The sequence below is a fragment of the Ailuropoda melanoleuca genome, chromosome 6 (genome assembly GCF_002007445.2).
Source record: "Ailuropoda melanoleuca isolate Jingjing chromosome 6, ASM200744v2, whole genome shotgun sequence".
NCBI lineage: Eukaryota > Metazoa > Chordata > Mammalia > Carnivora > Ursidae > Ailuropoda > Ailuropoda melanoleuca.
The window spans coordinates 56,657,506-56,675,833 of record NC_048223.1 but is presented as its reverse complement, the minus strand read 5'-3'; the positions used below and the strand labels follow the sequence as shown (position 1 = coordinate 56,675,833).

The window sequence follows — 18,328 nt, the reverse complement described above, 5'->3', positions numbered from 1 at the left end:
GACTTCCTGGTTCCTCTTCCCTTCTGGCTATGAAAGTCTTTCATTTTGTACAGCTCCTCAGAGCTCATTTCTATCTGCTAGTTTGGATACTGCCCAATTAGAATTGATTTTTGTTTGAGTAAGCTCTTAAAAGCTTTTAATATGCCTCAGTTTATATTTTAACAACAGCTGACAATTAGTACCTTGGACCCTGACTCAGGTGCCCTGACTCCCAAAGGCACCCCCACATTCTTTGCTGTAGATTACACAACAAACTCTTAACGGATTGAATGTATTCCTGAGAAAGCCTGTCTGAATTATGGAGAGAATAATAATAATAATAATAATGTTATATTACTGTCTAAACCACTTCTTTATTGAAAACAGCTACTTCCAGTCCATTGACCAATGTAAATATTTCCCTGAAATCTTACAGTTTACACTGGGAAAAAGAAGCTCCTTTAGCAAAATTAAACTTCACTTCAGTGTGTTACTAGCACAACATAATGCCCCCCAAAAGAACATATCTAGGGGCGCCTGACTGGTTCAGTCAGTGGAACATGCGACTCTTGATCTCAGGGTTGTGAGCTCGAGCGCCATGTTGGGTGTAGAGCTTACTTTAAAAAAATGAATGAATGAATGAGTGAAAGAACGAACATATCCATTCTCTCACTCCAAAGACCTCACCAAGCAACAGGCTCTTCATCCAGTTGCACAGGGCAGAACACGTCACTTACATCACAAAACACTCCAGGGTGAAAATGCCCAGCACCACATGGCTAACAGCTGGAGCTACTTACGTACAACTGTTTCAACTCAGCTGACATTATGGAGAGTGGACAGAGCAGCTAACTCATAATGGGGAGTGTTCCCCATTTAAAAAAGCACTTCCCGTCTCATGGTCATCTGTAAAGACAGCAGGAATCACTGGAGACAGTCAAAATGCAGACACTCAATAAATTACATGTTAGATCCTTTATATTCAAATGCACACTGAAGAAGTTGAAAGGACCATCTTCTTAGGCTTAAATGAGTCTAGTAGCAGTCCCCAGGGCAGAAAGCAGCCTGCACCAGTGGGGGAAAGCCTTCTCCCAAACAGATGTGGTTAAGAATACTGGAGGGTAGGCACAAATAAGAAACAAATGGGGTCGTTTTACAAATGCAAATAGCTATGCTGAGAAGACAATGAAATTGCCTGCAGTTGCAAAAGCGAACTCCATGGGTGGGAGGAAGCCGGAATTTAAGGTAAAATCATTTGGGGTAAAGAATGCAAAGGCAACAAACATTTACTGAGTGCTGTCTAAGGTCCTTTACTAAAGCTGTCCGCATTTTTTAAAATGTCATACAAGCATCCTTCTTTTCACATATATAAAAAAGACAACGAAATGAGATTTAATTTAGCTTAATGTCGCATAGCCAGCAAATGATGGAACCAAGATTTGAACCCACATTTGCTGGTGCCCCCACAAAAGGTTACTTTGCGCTTTCTGTTATATTTGGCTGGCTAGTTCAGAAGAATTGTGAGCCAAAGCTTCACGGGATGGCTTCATGGATAAAGCCTGGGTAGCTAGAACGAATGAAAAAACTAAAAGGGCCTAAGGGAAGAAAAACTTGAGAAAGAAGCTCAGGAAACAGCCAAGTCCATAATACAATCAAGGAGGAGGCTGACTGATTTCAAGCCTAGGACAACTAAGGGACCGAAGGCCTGACCCATTTTCATGGTACTGTAAAGTTTATGAAGCATCTTTATTCCAGCTCTTTGATTAGATCTAGTAAAGTAGGCATTAATATCATCTTCATTCTCCATTTGAGAAAAAATGAGTTTCAGTTTATAGGTCTTGCCTAAGATCATACACTAGAAGTGCCAGAACAAAACTCTTGGGTCCAAACTGCAAATTTTTTCCATTAACCCCACAGAGCCAGAGAAATGGCTCTGGCTTGAATTAGAAATAAAAACAAAAGTCTTAGCCTATAAAAACAAGGGACAACCTAGGGGTAATAGTTAAGAGATGTGTCAGTGTTTTCAACTTAATCCAGTTAATATCTAATGAGAGACTTTGAATCAGTTACCCATCTCTTCTGTAGGAAATTTCTACCTAAGTTACCTTCCAACATTTAAAAATGGCTGGAGTCTTTAAATGTTCACTTCTAGTGTGTCTATCAAAGACGGGGTAGAAATGTCCCTCATTATTCCAGAACAGGAGCCAGTCAGGGAAGGGTGGGGAAGGGCTTGTATAAATTCTCAGTCACTGGGGAGAAGCATGACACTTTGACACTTTGGAGGTAGATAATCAGAAGTTTACCAACTGGAGCCCCAGGAACTCCCCTAATTTGGATACTTAACTTGAACACCAATCCCTTCATTTGAACATTAGAAATTATAGAGAAAGAATTAAGTCTCCATCTGCCTTTCCAGAATGAGCCATATGTCAGTATCACCCAAAAGCCCCAGTTGATGAGGGAAAGCTTCTCCTTACAGAAGTACGCCAGCTAATAAATGTAGAAAGAATAATAGAAACAAAAAAGCAAACAACAAAACAAACTAAAACACTACTTGGCAGCACTTAATTTAATAACTGATTCAGGCAAAGATCATCGATGGACGCTAAGCCTTAATTGAAAGGTTGGTGGGAAAGGGGGCAGCTGCATAAGGCTGAAGTTTCATCCCATAGCTTGCTCGCTGTTCACAAGAGGGAAACATGACAGACCTGATCTGGCTGTCATCTCCTTAACAGTAGCAGCTAGTACAGCAATAACCAGACATCACTTGCCTCCTGATGTTATAAGTATGACATATACAACTTCATTCAGGAAGTATCCTAAATAAGGTTTAACCTACTCTATAATAAAACATTAACATCCCAAATAAAAAATGAGCAAAGGATTTGAATAAATCTTCTCCAAAGAAGATATATAAATGGCCAATAAGCACGTGAAAAGATGCTCAACGTCATCAGCCATCAGGGACAGGCAAATCAAAACCATACTGAGATAGCACTTCACACCCATTAAGTTGGCTAGAATCAAAAAGTCAAACAATAAGAAGTATTGACAGAAGATGTAGAGAAATTGGAACCTCATACATGGTTAATGGGAATGTAAAATGGTGCAGCCACTTTGGAAAACAGTTTGATAGACCCCGAAATATTAAACAGAGTAACCATATGACCTAGTTTGGGGAGGAGAAATTTACCTATACCTTCAAAGGTTCATCTGACTGGTCTAAAAATTAAATTGACATGAGACAGATTAACAGGACAAAATGAAATTTAATTTCGAACATACAGGAATACCACATACGGGGGTGTTCCGAGACAGGAAGGTAAAATGAGGTATATATGCCACCCGGAGCCGAGGAATGATATAGGAGAGTAGGAGAATTCACAGGACAATAAGAGCAGATGTTTGGTAATTAGATGTTTGCTCTGCCACATAGATGGGTCACTCAGAAAAAACTTATCTCTGATAAAAACTCTCATTCTGGGAAGGATCCCCCAACTTACATTCTTCTAGGTAGTTAAAGCGTGGGCAAATGTTTCTCTTGAGCCCGCTGGATCTTGATTGCTTTCTGCTCAAAATAACCCACATGCTAAAGTGGCACACTTAGGGAGACTTGTTTTGAGCCCCTTTACTTGCAATTCCACTCCTCAGTACAGACTCAGGAGAATTGAAAGCAGATGTCCACGTACAGACTTGTACACAAACATTCATAGCGGTATTATTCATAAATAGCCAAAAAAGAGAAACAATCTGGATATCCATTAACTTATGAATGGACAAAACAAGAATATTATTCAGCCATAGAAGAATAAAGTAGTGATCCATGCTACAACATGGAGGAACCTTGAAAATGTTCCGCTAAGTGAAAGAAGCCAGTAAAAAAAGATCACATATTGCATGATTCCATTTATGTGCAATGTCCAGAACAGGCAAATCCATAGAGACAGACAGTAGATTAGTGGTTACCAGGGATCAAGGGAGTGGAGGTGCTGGGGGAGCTGGGGTGTGACTGCTAAAGGATATGAGGTTTGTTTTGAGGGCAATCAAGATATTCCATAGTTAGACAGTGGTGATGGTTGTACAACTTTCTGAATATACTAAAAATTGCTGAATTGTATATTTTAAAGGGGTCAGTTTTATGGTATGTGAATCACAGGTCAATAAAGCTGGTATTCAAAAAATCAAGGAGGTATATAAAAATCAGGGGGTGATTGTACATATACATGTTTGTACATTTGATTATCTCTCTGCAAGGAGATAAAAAAACTCATGAACAGTGATTGTCTCTAGGGAGGGAAGTATGGGGCTCGAGGCCAGGATGGGAAGGAAATTTCCCTTTTCCCTGTTTTTACAAGTTCTTTTTTTTAACCATTTGTTTCTAGTTCCAAAATTAATTTAAAAATAAAATTGTACATATTTTTTAAAGAAAAAATGTTTAATCTGGATATTTTCAAGATTGCCAGGTTTCAAGAAATACAGAAATGGAATTAACAAGCCAAACTACATTATGAAGAAACAGTCAAATGCAAATGATGGGGCATTCTACAGGACAATGGGCAGTGATTCTTAAATAAGCTGATGAATCAAAAGGGGGAGCTCAAGATTAAAACGGACTAAAGACCGGCACCTGGGTGGCACAGTCAGTTGAGTGTCTGACTTTTGGTTTCCGCTCAGTTCATGATTTCAGGGTCCTGAGAGCAAGCCCTGTCGGACTCTGCACTCAGGGCAGAATCTGCTTCAAATTCTTCCTCCCTCCCCTCCTGCCCCTCCCTGCTCTTGTGCTCACGCGCGCGCGCGCTCTCTCTCTCTCTCAAATAAATAAAATAAAATCTTAAAAAAAAAAAACAACCCAGACTAACGAGACACATTCAAATGTAATGCTTGTCTTTCTTTAGGCCCATCTGAGTAAGTCTAGCCATAAAGGACAGCTTTGGGAATATTGGAGAGCTCTGATATGGAATGGCCATAAATTGATAATAGGGGATTATTATTGATTTTGTTATGTGTGATAGTAGTAGTCTGGTTATACACAGGAATGCTCTTATTATTTTAGGAACGCATACTAAAACATTTAGTGATGTAAGTCACAAAGACTGTAATTTACCTTGCATACATCAGCAAAGGGAAATTAATGAAACAAATATGGAAAATGTCAAGAACTGTTACATTTAGGTGATGTGCCTATGGGTTCTCATGGTATTATTTTCTTCCTTTGATGTGTGTGTTTGAAACATTTATAATTAAAAACTGAATGAAAGAAAAAAATGTACTTGAGGACAAAAGCAGTTACGAAACCTGCTCCATAGGGGTTAAGAAGCAACTTTTCTCACAAGCAATGCAGTAGTGAGTGGTGCCGTGCGGTGGAGAGGAGTGTGATGGACTGGTGAGTCCGACTGTGCAGCAGTGAGTCACGGAATGCATGAGTGACCTTCGGGAGAGCAGAGACCATGTGTGAGGCCACTCCCCACTGCAGCCCCACAAACCTAGTCCAAAATTGTACGGAACAGGGGCTGATGAGATACCATCAAGTGAATAAGTGAAGAAAGGAAAAGAAGAAAGTGCTGTTCAACGTGGCATAGTATAAAGAACACAAAACTGGAAGTCAGAGGATCTGAGTTCAAGTTCCAGCTCACACTTACCAGCTGAGTGAATTCTTACAGGTTCCTTAGCTGTACGGGTCAGCTTCCTTCTCTACAATAGGAAGCTCATCCCATGACCTACCTGAGCCACCTTGCAGGGCTGCCGCGTGTCTCAGATGAGATAACACGTGAGCAAGCCTCTTGCTCCCACCTTCTAACTAGGTCTGGAACCCACAACCCTCACCCACACGCCACCACCACCTCTCATCTGAACCCTGGCAACAGGCCTCTAGTCTTGGAATTCACTCTTCCTCCGCCACCCTGCCCCCCCCAGGAGGCAGCATACATTTTTAAAACTTTTTATAACCAAACGACTCACAAGGGAAATTTTCAACACACACAGAACAACAACACATGAACACGCATATACTCATCCATCAGCTCCCGCAATTTTCAACAGGCTCCAGTTCCTGATTCACTCATTCCTGCCACACATGTGCATTATTTATTTTTTCTTTTTTGAAGTATTTTAAATGAAATCTCAGACATCAAATTATTTTACCTGTCAACTTTCCCTAGGCATCTCTTCTAGGAAAGCAATTTGTCTCAAAGGTGTCCTTTTATGGCCACTTTGTTTCTATCAGGATTCAACAAGGTCCTCACTGGCCACTTGGTTAACAGGCCTCTTAAATCTCTTTTAATCTATTCCGGTTCTCCCTCTTCTTCTTCTCCAGTGCCATTTATTTGTTGAAGAAAGTGGGAATCTTTTCAAAATAAATCATGTCCCTCCTCTACTTAGAAAGCTCTCTCTAATGGCATCCTGCTGCTCGACAGAGTAAGATGAAAAATGCCTAGTCATTCATTCCTTCAATAAATCATAATAGAGCACCCACTATGTGCCACAGGCCACGAGTAAACCAGGGGGATAGGGGTGAATATGGCAGGCGAAACCCTGCCTTCACAGGGCTCTGACTCTAGGGGAAAAGAGAGCCAACAAACAGGTAAGGGAATAAATGAACGACCTGGTTTTTAGATTGCGATGCATGCCAGAAGAAAATAAGATGGGGGAAAGAAGTCACAAATGGGGGTCTGCGAGTGAGCAGAGCCAGCATGACAGGAAGGTGCAGCCACGGGACATCAGGACTATATGTCCGAGACAGAAGGAGGCCAAGTGCCAAGACCCAGGTGGGACAAGCTGGCTGTGGTGGGGCGAGAGAAAGCAACCTGGTGTGGCTAGAGCCTGGCGGGTGCCAAGATCGGAGAGAGGGGTGGGGGCGCAGAGACCAGCTGGGCGGGGCCAAGTGAGGCTTTGTGGGCGTGGCGGGAAGTTTGGAAGCCCTGCGATGCGAAGAAAAACCCTTGGAGGGCTCCGACCTGGGGGTGACAAGGTCTGATTTAGCTCTCCCGGGTCCTCCTGCAGCCCTGCCCTCGCACACACTGGCCTTCGTACCATTCCTGTGACATAATAAGCTCCTTCTCTTTAAACTCATGATCTTATACACAGTTACGTTTCCTCTGTTTGAACCACAGTCTGCCGCCTACCTTCTTCACAGGGCTCACCTCTACTCATCGTTTAGTTCCAACTGGGAAGGTTCTCCTGAACCCCTCCAACTAGCTCAGGTGCCACCACAATCTAGGGACTTCTCCCTTGTAGTATGCATCACGGGGGCAATTGGTCAATTATCGGTATAATTATTGGTTTAATGTCTGTCTTCCCCAGCAGACTGCAAACTCTGTGAGAGTAGAAACAACACTGATCTTGTTTCAATCTGCTCTCTGAAGCCTAGCCCTGTGCGGGGCATAACAGGCAGTAAATTAAGTATTTGCGGAATGAATCAATGGTGTATCTTAACACCACCCTGCATTTTACTAGAAGTAATATCCAGTGTCCTGAAATGGTACATGTAATTATCCAACACCTGGTCACTCAAAGAATATTAAAAATCCAAAATAAGATGGAGCTCAGAGATAATCTTGTCAAACCTCTTCATTTCATAAGTAACAAGACCAGAAACAACAAGAATGTGAGAAATGAAGTGATTTGACTTCAATTATAAGTTGATCAACAGGGGCACCTGGCTGGCTCAGTTGGTGGAGCATGTGACTCTTGATCTCAGGGTTGTGGGTTCGAGCCCCATGTTGGGTGCAGTGATTACTTAAAAATAAAATCTTAAAAAAAAAAAGTCGATCAACATCATGACTCAATTTCATTTTAGCCCCCATGGAAATCAATACTCTGTTAAGTATTCTATGGTTCAAGCAGGGCCTCTGCAGACCACAGGGTGCCTTTGGGTAAGTCAGACCCAGGCGCTCTTTCCTCTGAGTGGCCCCAGTCCCATGGTGAGGCTTAGGGCTTGGTGAGCAGCCTGTGGGCGGGGCTCCAGCTCTCACTTGTCCCCTTGCCCATAGCCCATGTGCTGAGAACAACCTTCACAACCACAGGGACTGGCCCTGGACCTGACCAACAGATTCATAAACTTCCTGTGTGCCAGGAGGTGTGGCACCCGTATGAGGGACAGTATCAGGAATATGCCACAATCTCTGGGAGCTGGGCGGGTCCGCTTCTCAGGACTGGGGTGGGACCCCCAGTGCCCTCCCATCAAACCTGTGCCACTGGCCCAGGCTGCCACCTCCAAGGAAAGTCTCAGGACCATGTCAAATGTGGAGAAACCCCTATTTAATGTGAAGTTTTCTGTGAAAGAGCTTAATAGGAATGCCAAGAAATATGATAAAGAAGGAAAGGAGGAAAAGGTCAAGGGTCCAAAAAAATGCTCAAGGGAGCAACAAAATGTTGCAAGAACACACACTGAAAATGCAATCCACCCGAAGAACCAAACAACTAATTTCTCGAGCATGAGTGCTAGGCTTGATGGTGTGGTGCAAGCATTCAAACTGCACCGACAATGCGCAAGGGAACAAAGGCCATGGCCGTGTGGTTAAGCGTTGGGATGCTACACAGAGGGGTATGAACCTGGAAAAGATTTCTGCCCCGATGGACAATGTGAACACCAATCTGCAATGCTGGATGTTTCCACGCGGCAAATGGCAGGCACAGTGAACAGCAGCACTGCAAACAAGCCCGCAAAACCAAGTCCACCAGCTGCTGCAAGAAACAACCGAGGAAGCCGACCTCGCTCTCCTTGATCTCCACACACAACTGCTACAAGGCTCAGGTGCCGTCAGCACCAGAGTGTTGTTTCCGTGGAACGGATGTGCTCGTTTACGTGAGTAATTTAAAGAACTGGTGCTTCCGTTTACTTCACTGGCTTCTGAAATATGTTGTGTGTTTATATAGATAAGTTGCACTCCAGTTACACTAAGAACACAGTGTATGGCCAGAAAGCGGAAACACTATTTGTATGGAATGCTTTCTCTTGCCTTGCTGTACTTCCCAACACATTAAGAAATTCCAGGGAGCTGGGGTGCCTGGGTGGCTCAGTCAGTTAAGCCTCTGCCTTTGGCTCAGGTCATGATCCCGGGGTCCTAGGATGGAGTTCCATGTCTCCCTGCTCCCTGCTCAGTGGGGAGTCTGCTTGTCCCTCTCCCTCTGACCCTCCCCCACCCCTGCTTGTGCTCTCTCTCTCACTCTCTCAAATAAACAAAACCTTTAAAAAGAGGGGGGAGGCGCCTGGGTGGCGCAGTCAGTTAAGCATCTGCCTTCAGCTCAGGTCATGATCCCAGGTTCATGGGATCAAGCACCACGACGGGCTCCCTGCTCAGCCGGGAGTCGGCTTCTTCTTCTGCCTCTGCCCCCTCCCCCTGCATGTGCTCCCTTTCATGCGTGCTCTCTCTCTCAAATAAATTTATCTTTTAAAAATTAAAAAAAAATGCCAGGGAGTTTTTGCCTTGACAGAGTTTATGGTTCTGTACGTTATGTGTAAAAGTACAAGATGCCGATTTTTGTAGGTGCCCCTGACAGAGCTAGCATCAGCCCGTTACATATGAAACATCCTTCTTCAAAGTTACATCAAAAATATAGCACCAAAGTACTACAAGAATAAAGCAGAGAATAAAGGTTTTGGCTTTTTGAAAAAAGACACAATCTCAGCTCTCAATGAAGAAGAAAGCCCACGGTTTGAGAGCACACTACCACATGATAAGCTGCTTAAATACATTAATTCAAGGATGTTCACAACTCCATGAGAAAGGCAGTGAGGCGTCTGTTTTACAGATGAACACACCAAGGCTTTCAGAGGCTGGATAACTTACCCAGGATCCACAACAAGTAAGTGGCAGTAGGGAGATTCAAGGTCACACGTCTTAGGCTCCAGAGATCTCCCTTTTTCTACATTATCTGCTGATACTCCAGGTGAACAGATAAAATGAAGATACGTGAACATTCGTCAATATATTAAGCTCCAAAGCAGACAGCACTGGAGTTAGAGAGAGTTCTAAGGACTAGGAGTTGAATGCAGTCTGCTGGCACGGGTCATTAGGGAGGAGGAAGGGCTTGTGTTGACCCTGAGAGAACGGGAGATTCTGAGCGGTAAGAGGTAGATAAAGTGGAAGAATAAAAGAGTGAGGAAAAGGCCAAAGTAAGGCATATTTTACTCTTTGAGAAGGGTTAAGGCAAAGCTGGAAATGAAGCCAGAATGGTAGGCTGAGGCCCTGAACCCAGGCCAAAGAGTCCATGGTCTTCTGAAGTCAGGGTCAGGGGACAGCACCAAAGAAGCTGAACACAGTTGGAAAGTGTCATTGCCAACATGACAAGAAAGTTACAGAAGGGAGGGCCTGCCATGAGGGTGTAATGGGGAACAGAGCACCATTTTATTCAAGCCAATGGGCAACTCTCAGTCCTCACCTTTCGGGCCCATTTAACATGGTGGTTCACTCCCTCCTCCTTGATACACTTTCCTCACTTGGCTTCCAGGACTCCTCCTGGTTGCATTTCCTCTCACCTCACTGGCCGTGCCCCGTCAGCCTCCATTGCCGTCTCCTCCTCTTTTCCCTGACCTGCTGGAGGCTCCCTGGGACCTCTTCGCTATCTACATGTACTCCCCTAGTGGGCTTCATTTAGTTCTCTTGTTTTAAATGCCATCTCTGTGCCAATGACTTCCAATTTTATATCCAAAGCCTAGGCTTCTTTCTAAATTCCAGACTCCTATCCAACTGTCTACTCCATCCCAGACTCCTGACATTTGTAGTATATCACCTACTAAAATACTATATAATTTACTTTATTATGTTTGCCACTTGTTTTCTTGGTCCCACTCCTTCGCTAGAATGTGAACTACTCGAGGACGGGATTGTTTTGTTCACTTGTATTTTAAGTGCCTAAAATAGTGCCTGGCACATAGTAGGCAGTTGGTAAGTGTTTTCAGACTAGATGAATAAAGGGATGGTGTAAGGCAGCCTCAGGGCAGTGCAAGAACCCTCACAAGGTCCCACTAGCAAGGAAAAGCAAGGGGCAGTTAAAGTAGCTGAGGGGAGGAGGGACGTGAGTACTTCTCACTTTGCCACGTGGAACCTCAAGTGACCAGAGAGGCATTCGGGTAGAAACATCTGGTAGGATTTTGGAATTCTGGGACCAGGGTTTGTTATTATTTCTTCATCTGAAAAGAAGGGCATGTTGCTTTGAGGATTAAATAACCTAAAAGTAGCCAAGTCCCTGACACACGGAGATACACTCACCCAATAATTGTTTTCCTTCTCGGGGACCGTTAGTCTTCTTAGCCAGGAACCCAGGACAGTACAGACCACCTAGCTCATTTGCATAACCCTGTCAATTCACCTGTTTAGTCAGGACCATCACACACTGGATCCCCCTCGACTTCTGAGAATGCAGCCCTCCCTTGTCAGCCCTCTTTGAGGATTGCCTCGCCCAGGGCCAAACTTCCTTCCAGGGCAGCCCTTACCCAATGATTGATCGATTGACTCATCACTGTGAGGGCAGAGGCCCAGCACTCTCTCACAGACTTGAGACAGCTTGGGAAAGCCATCCCACTCCAGAGCTCCCAGGGGCTGGCTGCGACCTTTGCTGGGACTGCAAGCCACGCAGTGTCAGCCTCTGCTCAGTCCTTCCGCACCTCCCTCCCTTCCACTGGTGTGGAGGTGCTCGCTCCCCCCCAGTGAAATAACCTGCCTGCTGATCTCCATTTAAGACCTGGCTTCCTGGGAACCCAACCGGTGGCAGATAAAACATCCAACAGAGCTCTGAGATCCTTTCTTATTGAAATGCAGATTAAACCTACATAGACCTGGTTTGACCAAAATCCTTTTTTTAGCAATAGATTTTCTAGGTTTTTAGAATGTAATGTGGTTACATTACGTATATATTTGTGATGCCACAAATAAAGGAGGGGAGGAGGTCCCAAATTTAACAATAGAATTCAGTGGGTCTGTTAAGAGACAAAAAAGAAATTTTATTTTTATTTTCAATAACCCCTAACTGGTATTTAGCATTTCCTTCCATTATGAATGCAGGCAACAAAGCATAGCAGTAACTCTTTATGACCTCGCCACAAATAGAAGTCACAGATATTCTCATATCACCTTTTCGTCATGGCAGGTGTCTTCAAATATTGTTTACTGTCCAGATGATCTTGAAAATTCAGAAATTATCTGACCCCCTCCCCCACTGGACACACTGTTACACCTATTTAATATGGCTAAAAATAAGCACACATGGGGCACCTGGGTGGCACAGTTGGTTAAGGGTCTGCCTTGGACTCAGGTCATGATCCTCGAGTCCTGGGATGAAGTCCTGCATCAGGCTGCCTGCTCAGCGGGGAGACTGCTTCTCCCTCTGCTCCTCCTCTGCTCCTGCTCTCTCTCTCAAATAAATAAATAAAATATTGAAAAAACCACATATATTACTTCAGACACTTTTTGTTTTAATACTTTTATCTGGATTTCCTGGGCAGTCCTGCAGATTTTAGTTTATGTAATTAAAAATACTATCCTAAGAAGGGGTCTTACAGGCTTCACCAGACTGCCAGGGCAGCCAATTCACAAGGGCAACACTCTCTGTGGGAAGAGGCTTTAAGGACTCATTCTTTTCAGGCAAAGCCAGCGATCTGCACGTGGGTGTCGTCCAAGGCGCAGTCTGCCCTGGCCAGACGATGAACACAGCCATTTCACGGGCAGGACAGGCTCCAGCCGCTGTTTCTGTTGTCCCCACCACCCGCCCTCCCCCCGCTCCACTTCTGGAATGCGCACAGCTTTATATGAAATCCACATGGTGCGGGGCTGGGGAAGGCGGCGGCACGAAAGAACTTTACCAAGTTGACAGCGTCCCCAGGCCCGGCCAATTCTGAGAAGGCTCCAGAGAGCTAACGGCCACCTGGGCCCGCACCCCAGTGAGGGCCCCCCATGGTGACAATGCCCTGCTACAGGAAATTGGATCTTCGGGTCGTCTTGCTTTCCCAGTCCGAAACTCTGGACCGAAACGAGCTCAACTGGAGAGTAGACTCATTGCCAAGACATATCCGGAGTCCACACACAAGCGCAGGCTGTCGGCTAAATTGGCGGGGCAGAGGCAGGCTCTAGCGGTCTTTTCCTGCCCCAGCACCTACGGAAGTCCCAGGGCCCGCGCACTGCCTGGGACCCAGCTCTGGCTTTTGCCCTGCGGAGGCTCCGCTCCCACTCCTGGTTCCTACCGGACCGGGTCCCGTCCCCAAAGGCACAGGACAATAGCGAGATGCGGACCGACTTCCTGGCGGCGGAGAGGAAACTCCGCCCGGGGTGCTGGGGTCCCCAGGTGCCGGGGTTCCCCGGGTCGGGCAGCGAGCTCTCCAGACCCGCGTGCTCCTCTGGCGACAGTGGCCAGGCGGCGCAGAGACGTCGGCGGGCCGGGCGGAGGCGGGGAGCCCGCTTGGGCCGGGAGACCCGGCGCCGCGCCCCGCGCCCCCGCGGCCGGCGGGCCCCGGTTGCACTCACGTAGACCGAGTCGATGTCGGATCTGTCGAAGAAGCGGAGCGCCCGCTTCAGCTCCAGGGCTGGGGAGACGTGGTCGTCCCCAGCCTTCAGCTCCAGGTCCCCTTGTCCCGGGCCGAACGGGAAGAGCTCTTGGCGGCTCAGGCAGCCCCCGGGCCCCGCCAGCAGCAGCTGCAGCAGCAGCGTCCGCGTCCACGCAGCTCCACTCCGTTGCATCGCGGCCAACATGTTCCCGAACTGCTGTCTGGCAAATCTAGCGGCTCCGCGGACCAGGCTGAGGAAGGCGGAGACGTAACCGGACGCCCCTCGGCAGCCCCTCCACGCCTCCCGCCTCCCGATGTTCCCACTCCGGGAAATAGGGGAGGAGAACTAGGGGAGATGGGGAGGGCCCCGCCCCGTCTACAGGGCGCGCCGCGGAGGCTGCCCAATGGCCGCGAGGGGGAGGGCGAGGGGCGCCACCGAATCCCCCTGCGGTTCTGGCAGTGTCGCCCTCGAACCCCGCGGGGCATATGCGCTGGTGGCCGCGATTTCCGAAACCAACCGTGTTGCCACGGAAAAGCAGAGCGCGGGACTTTGCACCACTGTCAGGGTTAAGGGGGAGGGCGGGCTACGTGAACATGCTCTGGATTCAGGAACATAGTCGACCCCAGTCCTGTTTGGCGTCCGGAGGCCGGACTCACTAGGTCAGACTCTGGTAGGAAGAGGAGGGTGGGTGGGAATTAGTAAGAAGGAACTGGACCAGGAGCGTGTTCATTTACTCATCCATCCAGTTTTTCAACGTTACTGAGCGTGACATCTTTGATTGGTGATGTGGAAGTTCGGCCAGACATGGGGTGCCACCCTCCGAGACAAAGTCACGAGTGTATGAGATAATTCGGTGTTAGGTGAGGTGGGGGTTCCCAAGTGATAAAGGATATTAGGGCTGGAATAATTGGCCAAGGAGAGCTTCCTGGGGGATATGGGAATCAAACCAGGTCTTCTGGAAGGGAGGGAATTTCATCAGGAGCCTGGGGAAGAGACATTCTGAAAAGTGGAGCTGTGAGCGGATTCAAGGCACCATCCCCCAGTTGAGAATTTGGAAAGCTGTTGGAAGGAAAGCCTTAATACCAAACCTAGGAATTTGAACTCGCTCTAACACTCAGAGAACAACTATTGAGAATTCCGGACAAAGGGAGATAAGGCATGTAAATGGTGTCCTAAGTAGTGGGTGGATCATTAATTTGGCATTGGGAGGTCATCGGAGGGCTGCTGAAAGGGAAAACGGGTAAGGGGCAGTGAGAAAGGAAAAGGTGGAAATTGAGAAGAATTGAATCTAAGAGGCATTACAATGAAAGAAGGAATGAGATCTGATTATGATTTTGATATGGGGGTTAGGGAGAGAAGTTAGAATTGGGTGTAAGGTATTGAGCCTGCAGGATTGCAAAATCAGGGCTGCCTTTTGAAGTCAGGGAGGAGGACCAGGAACAGTGGGAGTTGGGTATGTGTTTGCTGTGAGACCGCAACCTGGAGAGGTCAACAGGGCACTTCTGTTGCCTGTCACCAGCTAAAATTAAGGATGTAGGACCCAATTTAAAACAATTCTCCCAATAAACAGCAAATTCAATATGATATTTAAGGAGCATGAGTCCTGAACCAGTAGAAAACATAAAAAACAAATGAAACCCACCCTCCGAACATAAAGTCTTCCATCGACTCTTGACATCTTTTTCGTCACAGAAAACATTTATTAAGTTTCTACAGGTATCAATTCGTTTTGTAACCATAATAACCCTAGGAGGCAGAGACTATCCCCATTTTACTGAAGAGGGGTATAGAGATTCAGAGAGGTTTAAATCATTTTGCTAAGGTCACACAGCTGGAAGCCCGCAGGTGACCCTAGGTGGTCCCACATTAACCACTACATTAAATAGCTTCTGTATTGCTGCATTTTTTTCTCTTGTTGTTAAAAAGTGACTAATGCTGCTTGCAATCTGTTGCCAAATCTGGTGGCTTTTCCTTCAACTCCCTCCCGGAATTCCAGCGCTGGGAGCCCCTGTCCCCTGCCCCAGAAGCACTTCCTGACTGCACTCCATGCCATCCCTAGCTTCAACTGGGTATTTCTGGGCTTCCAGGCCCCAGCACTGCCCATTCAAATTGCCAGGGACTCTGTTTAGAGGCTCCTCTTCGTCCTCTGGGCTTACCTGCGGACAGCATGGGCCCCGTAACACCCAGCCAGCTTTTTCCTGCCCGTGCCTCAGACTCTCCTTCAAACTCCCCACTTTCTGTCTCACTTCAGTGCTACACTGAAGCCGTTGCTTGTGCCTGGAATGCTCTCACCCCTCTCACAAATTCTCTCCGTTTTTGGTGCTCAGACAGCTTCTGAAACTCCCATTGGTTCATGGAATTTTCCTCGGCTCATACAAGAGCAAGAGCAGTTCTCCAGGATACTGGTTCAAAGCACCAAGACCATTAAGACACAATCCCTTTTGTAATCAGCTCACGGTCTATTGAAGAAGACAGACAGATACAACAGTTACATGGTGAGATGTTAACTCGTTTTAACAGAATTAATACCCCTAACAGTTGCCTCCAGCAGATGTGGAGAGATGAGATTTGCAGAAGTTAGATAATGCGCTAGGCTTCATAGTTAGTGGAAGAGTCAGGATTTGAATGTTTTCAAATTTCAGTGTATCTGGAACCGAAGCTAATACTCTTTCTGCCACACCCTCCTGCCTTTCTAGAAAAGGAGAGGTTTTTCCCTCAATTTCCCTCCACAAGGTTTTTCTGCTCTGTTGTTTATACATTATGTTCATGCTCTATTTACATGTTCATTTATTGCATCAGAATGGTCTTGCTTAAGTAAGTCTACTATATACTGTAAACTGTCTGCCTTTTTCTATTTATAGCCCTACACTCACTGCACATCACTTGGGGCTGGGGAATGTGACATCTACACTGTGCCTCTGACTGGGACAATGTGGGCTGGGTGCCAGCCACTCCTTTAGGATTTCTAGTTTTACATACATTTAAATACAAAATCTTCATCTTAGAATACTTAATTTTATGTTGTGCCCTGGTCATTTTCTAAGTGTATGTAATAATTACATACTTTTCTCTGGTTGTTTCGTGTGGTTTTTTGCCCCTATATAAGCTCTTTGGGGAAAGGCTCATGTGTTCTATTCTTTTCTAGAGTTCACCGAGCCTCACCTAATGCTGTGTGCACATTAATAAAAGTTAATAGTTTGAAAACTCAGTAGTACTTTTAAGAACCATTTGATATCTGGAGTAGCATATGTACCCACAAGGACATAATATGCCAGTTTTTAAAAATTATCTTTTATTAAACCCAGCACTTTAGAGACTTGTACTTTTTCACTGAGTGCTATCATCTGGATGAGACGGGAAGACAAAATTCAGGAAGCAGGCTATATCTATAAGAAACCAAGTAAAACTTTCTATGTGTCTTATTCAGACAAAAGTTCAGGCAACTGAGTGGGGAAATAGCTCAGTTGGCTATTTCACTGAAAAAGACATCTGTTCTAATCTCACTCTCTTGTGAGGTTTGGCCACTGACCACGTATGGTCATGGAAGGTTCCTTTATTTACTTGATGATATGTAGAAATAAATGCGTTACTGTTTAAATTCCAGGGGAATTCACCTGATTTGTGAATAAGATGATCACTATTTTAAACAAGTTAACCTCAATTCTTATCTCAGATAAAGATAACATAAATGAAATAACCATCCCCTAACAAAGGAAGAGAATTTTTTGTGAGAGTATTTCTGTACCTATGTCATGTTCCAAAACAATGTTCATCCCAAGACAATATTATAAGAAACTAGTACGAGGTTGATCCAAACAGTTTATATTTATGGCTTCTCAGCTCCTATTCTTAATATCATTTTCTAACAAAAGATTTTCATATGTTAATCACTTTTTCCAATCTTTATTGAGGTAAAATTGACAATAAAACTTGTATACATTTAAAGTGTACAGTGTAATGATTTGACATACATATGTGAAATGATTACGGCAATTGGGCTAATTAACACATCTATCATTTCACATGGTTACCATTTTGTGTGTGTGATGAGAACACTTAAAATCTACTATCTTAGTGGGGTGCCTGGGTGGCAGTTGGTTAAGCATCTGACTCTTGATCTCAGGGTCTTGAGTTCAAGCCCCGTGTTGGGCTTCACACTGGGCATGCCTACTTAAACACACACACACACACACACACACACAACACTACTACCTTAGAAAATTAGCAAATATACAATACAGCATTATTAACTGTTGTCACCATGCTGTACATTATATCCCCAGAATTTATCTTATAAACTGAAAGTTTGTGTCCTTTGGCCAACACTTTCCCATTTCCTCCACTCTCCAGCCCCTGGCAACCACCATTCTACTCTGCTCCTATGAAAGAATAGCAAAGATTTTTATTGTTGTAACCCATATTCATTTTAGATGCCTCACATGAACGTTTCATTGAAAATAATTCTGATTTAGCCACAGCAATCAACAAGAAAAACAAATTAGAGGCATCCGTATTGGTAAAGAAGAAGCTAAACTGTCACTATTTGCAGAAGAAATGATACCATATATAGAAAATCCTCAAGACTCCACCAAAAAACTACTAGAACTGATAAATTAATTCAGTAAAGTCATGGCATATAAAATAAATATACAGAAATCTGCTGCATTTTTATACAGTAATAATGCAGTAGCAGAAAGAGAAATTTAAAAACAATACCATTTACAAGTGTACTGGAAAGAATAAAATAGCTAGGAATAAACTTATCCAGAGGTGAAAGACCTATATTCTGAAAACTATAAAATGCTGATGAAAGAAATTGAAGATGACACAGACAGATGGAAAAATATTCCGTGCTCATGGATTGGAAGAAT

General features: G+C 45.0%; 1 protein-coding gene and 1 pseudogene across 1 annotated transcript in view; one reads left to right on the top strand and one right to left on the bottom strand.

The window, feature by feature from the left end:
- The window catches only part of NID1 (nidogen 1), an 84,968-nt gene extending 71,175 nt beyond the window's left edge, over positions 1–13,793 (bottom strand). Inside the window, exon 1 of the mRNA XM_002928264.4 lies at positions 13,437–13,793. Within this exon, the coding sequence (XP_002928310.2) occupies positions 13,437–13,661 (225 nt within the window). The 5' untranslated portion in view covers positions 13,662–13,793. The remainder of the gene's footprint in view (positions 1–13,436) is intronic.
- On the top strand, positions 8,211–8,790 carry LOC105241608 (annotated as a pseudogene).
- Positions 13,794–18,328: the final 4,535 nt, after the last annotated feature.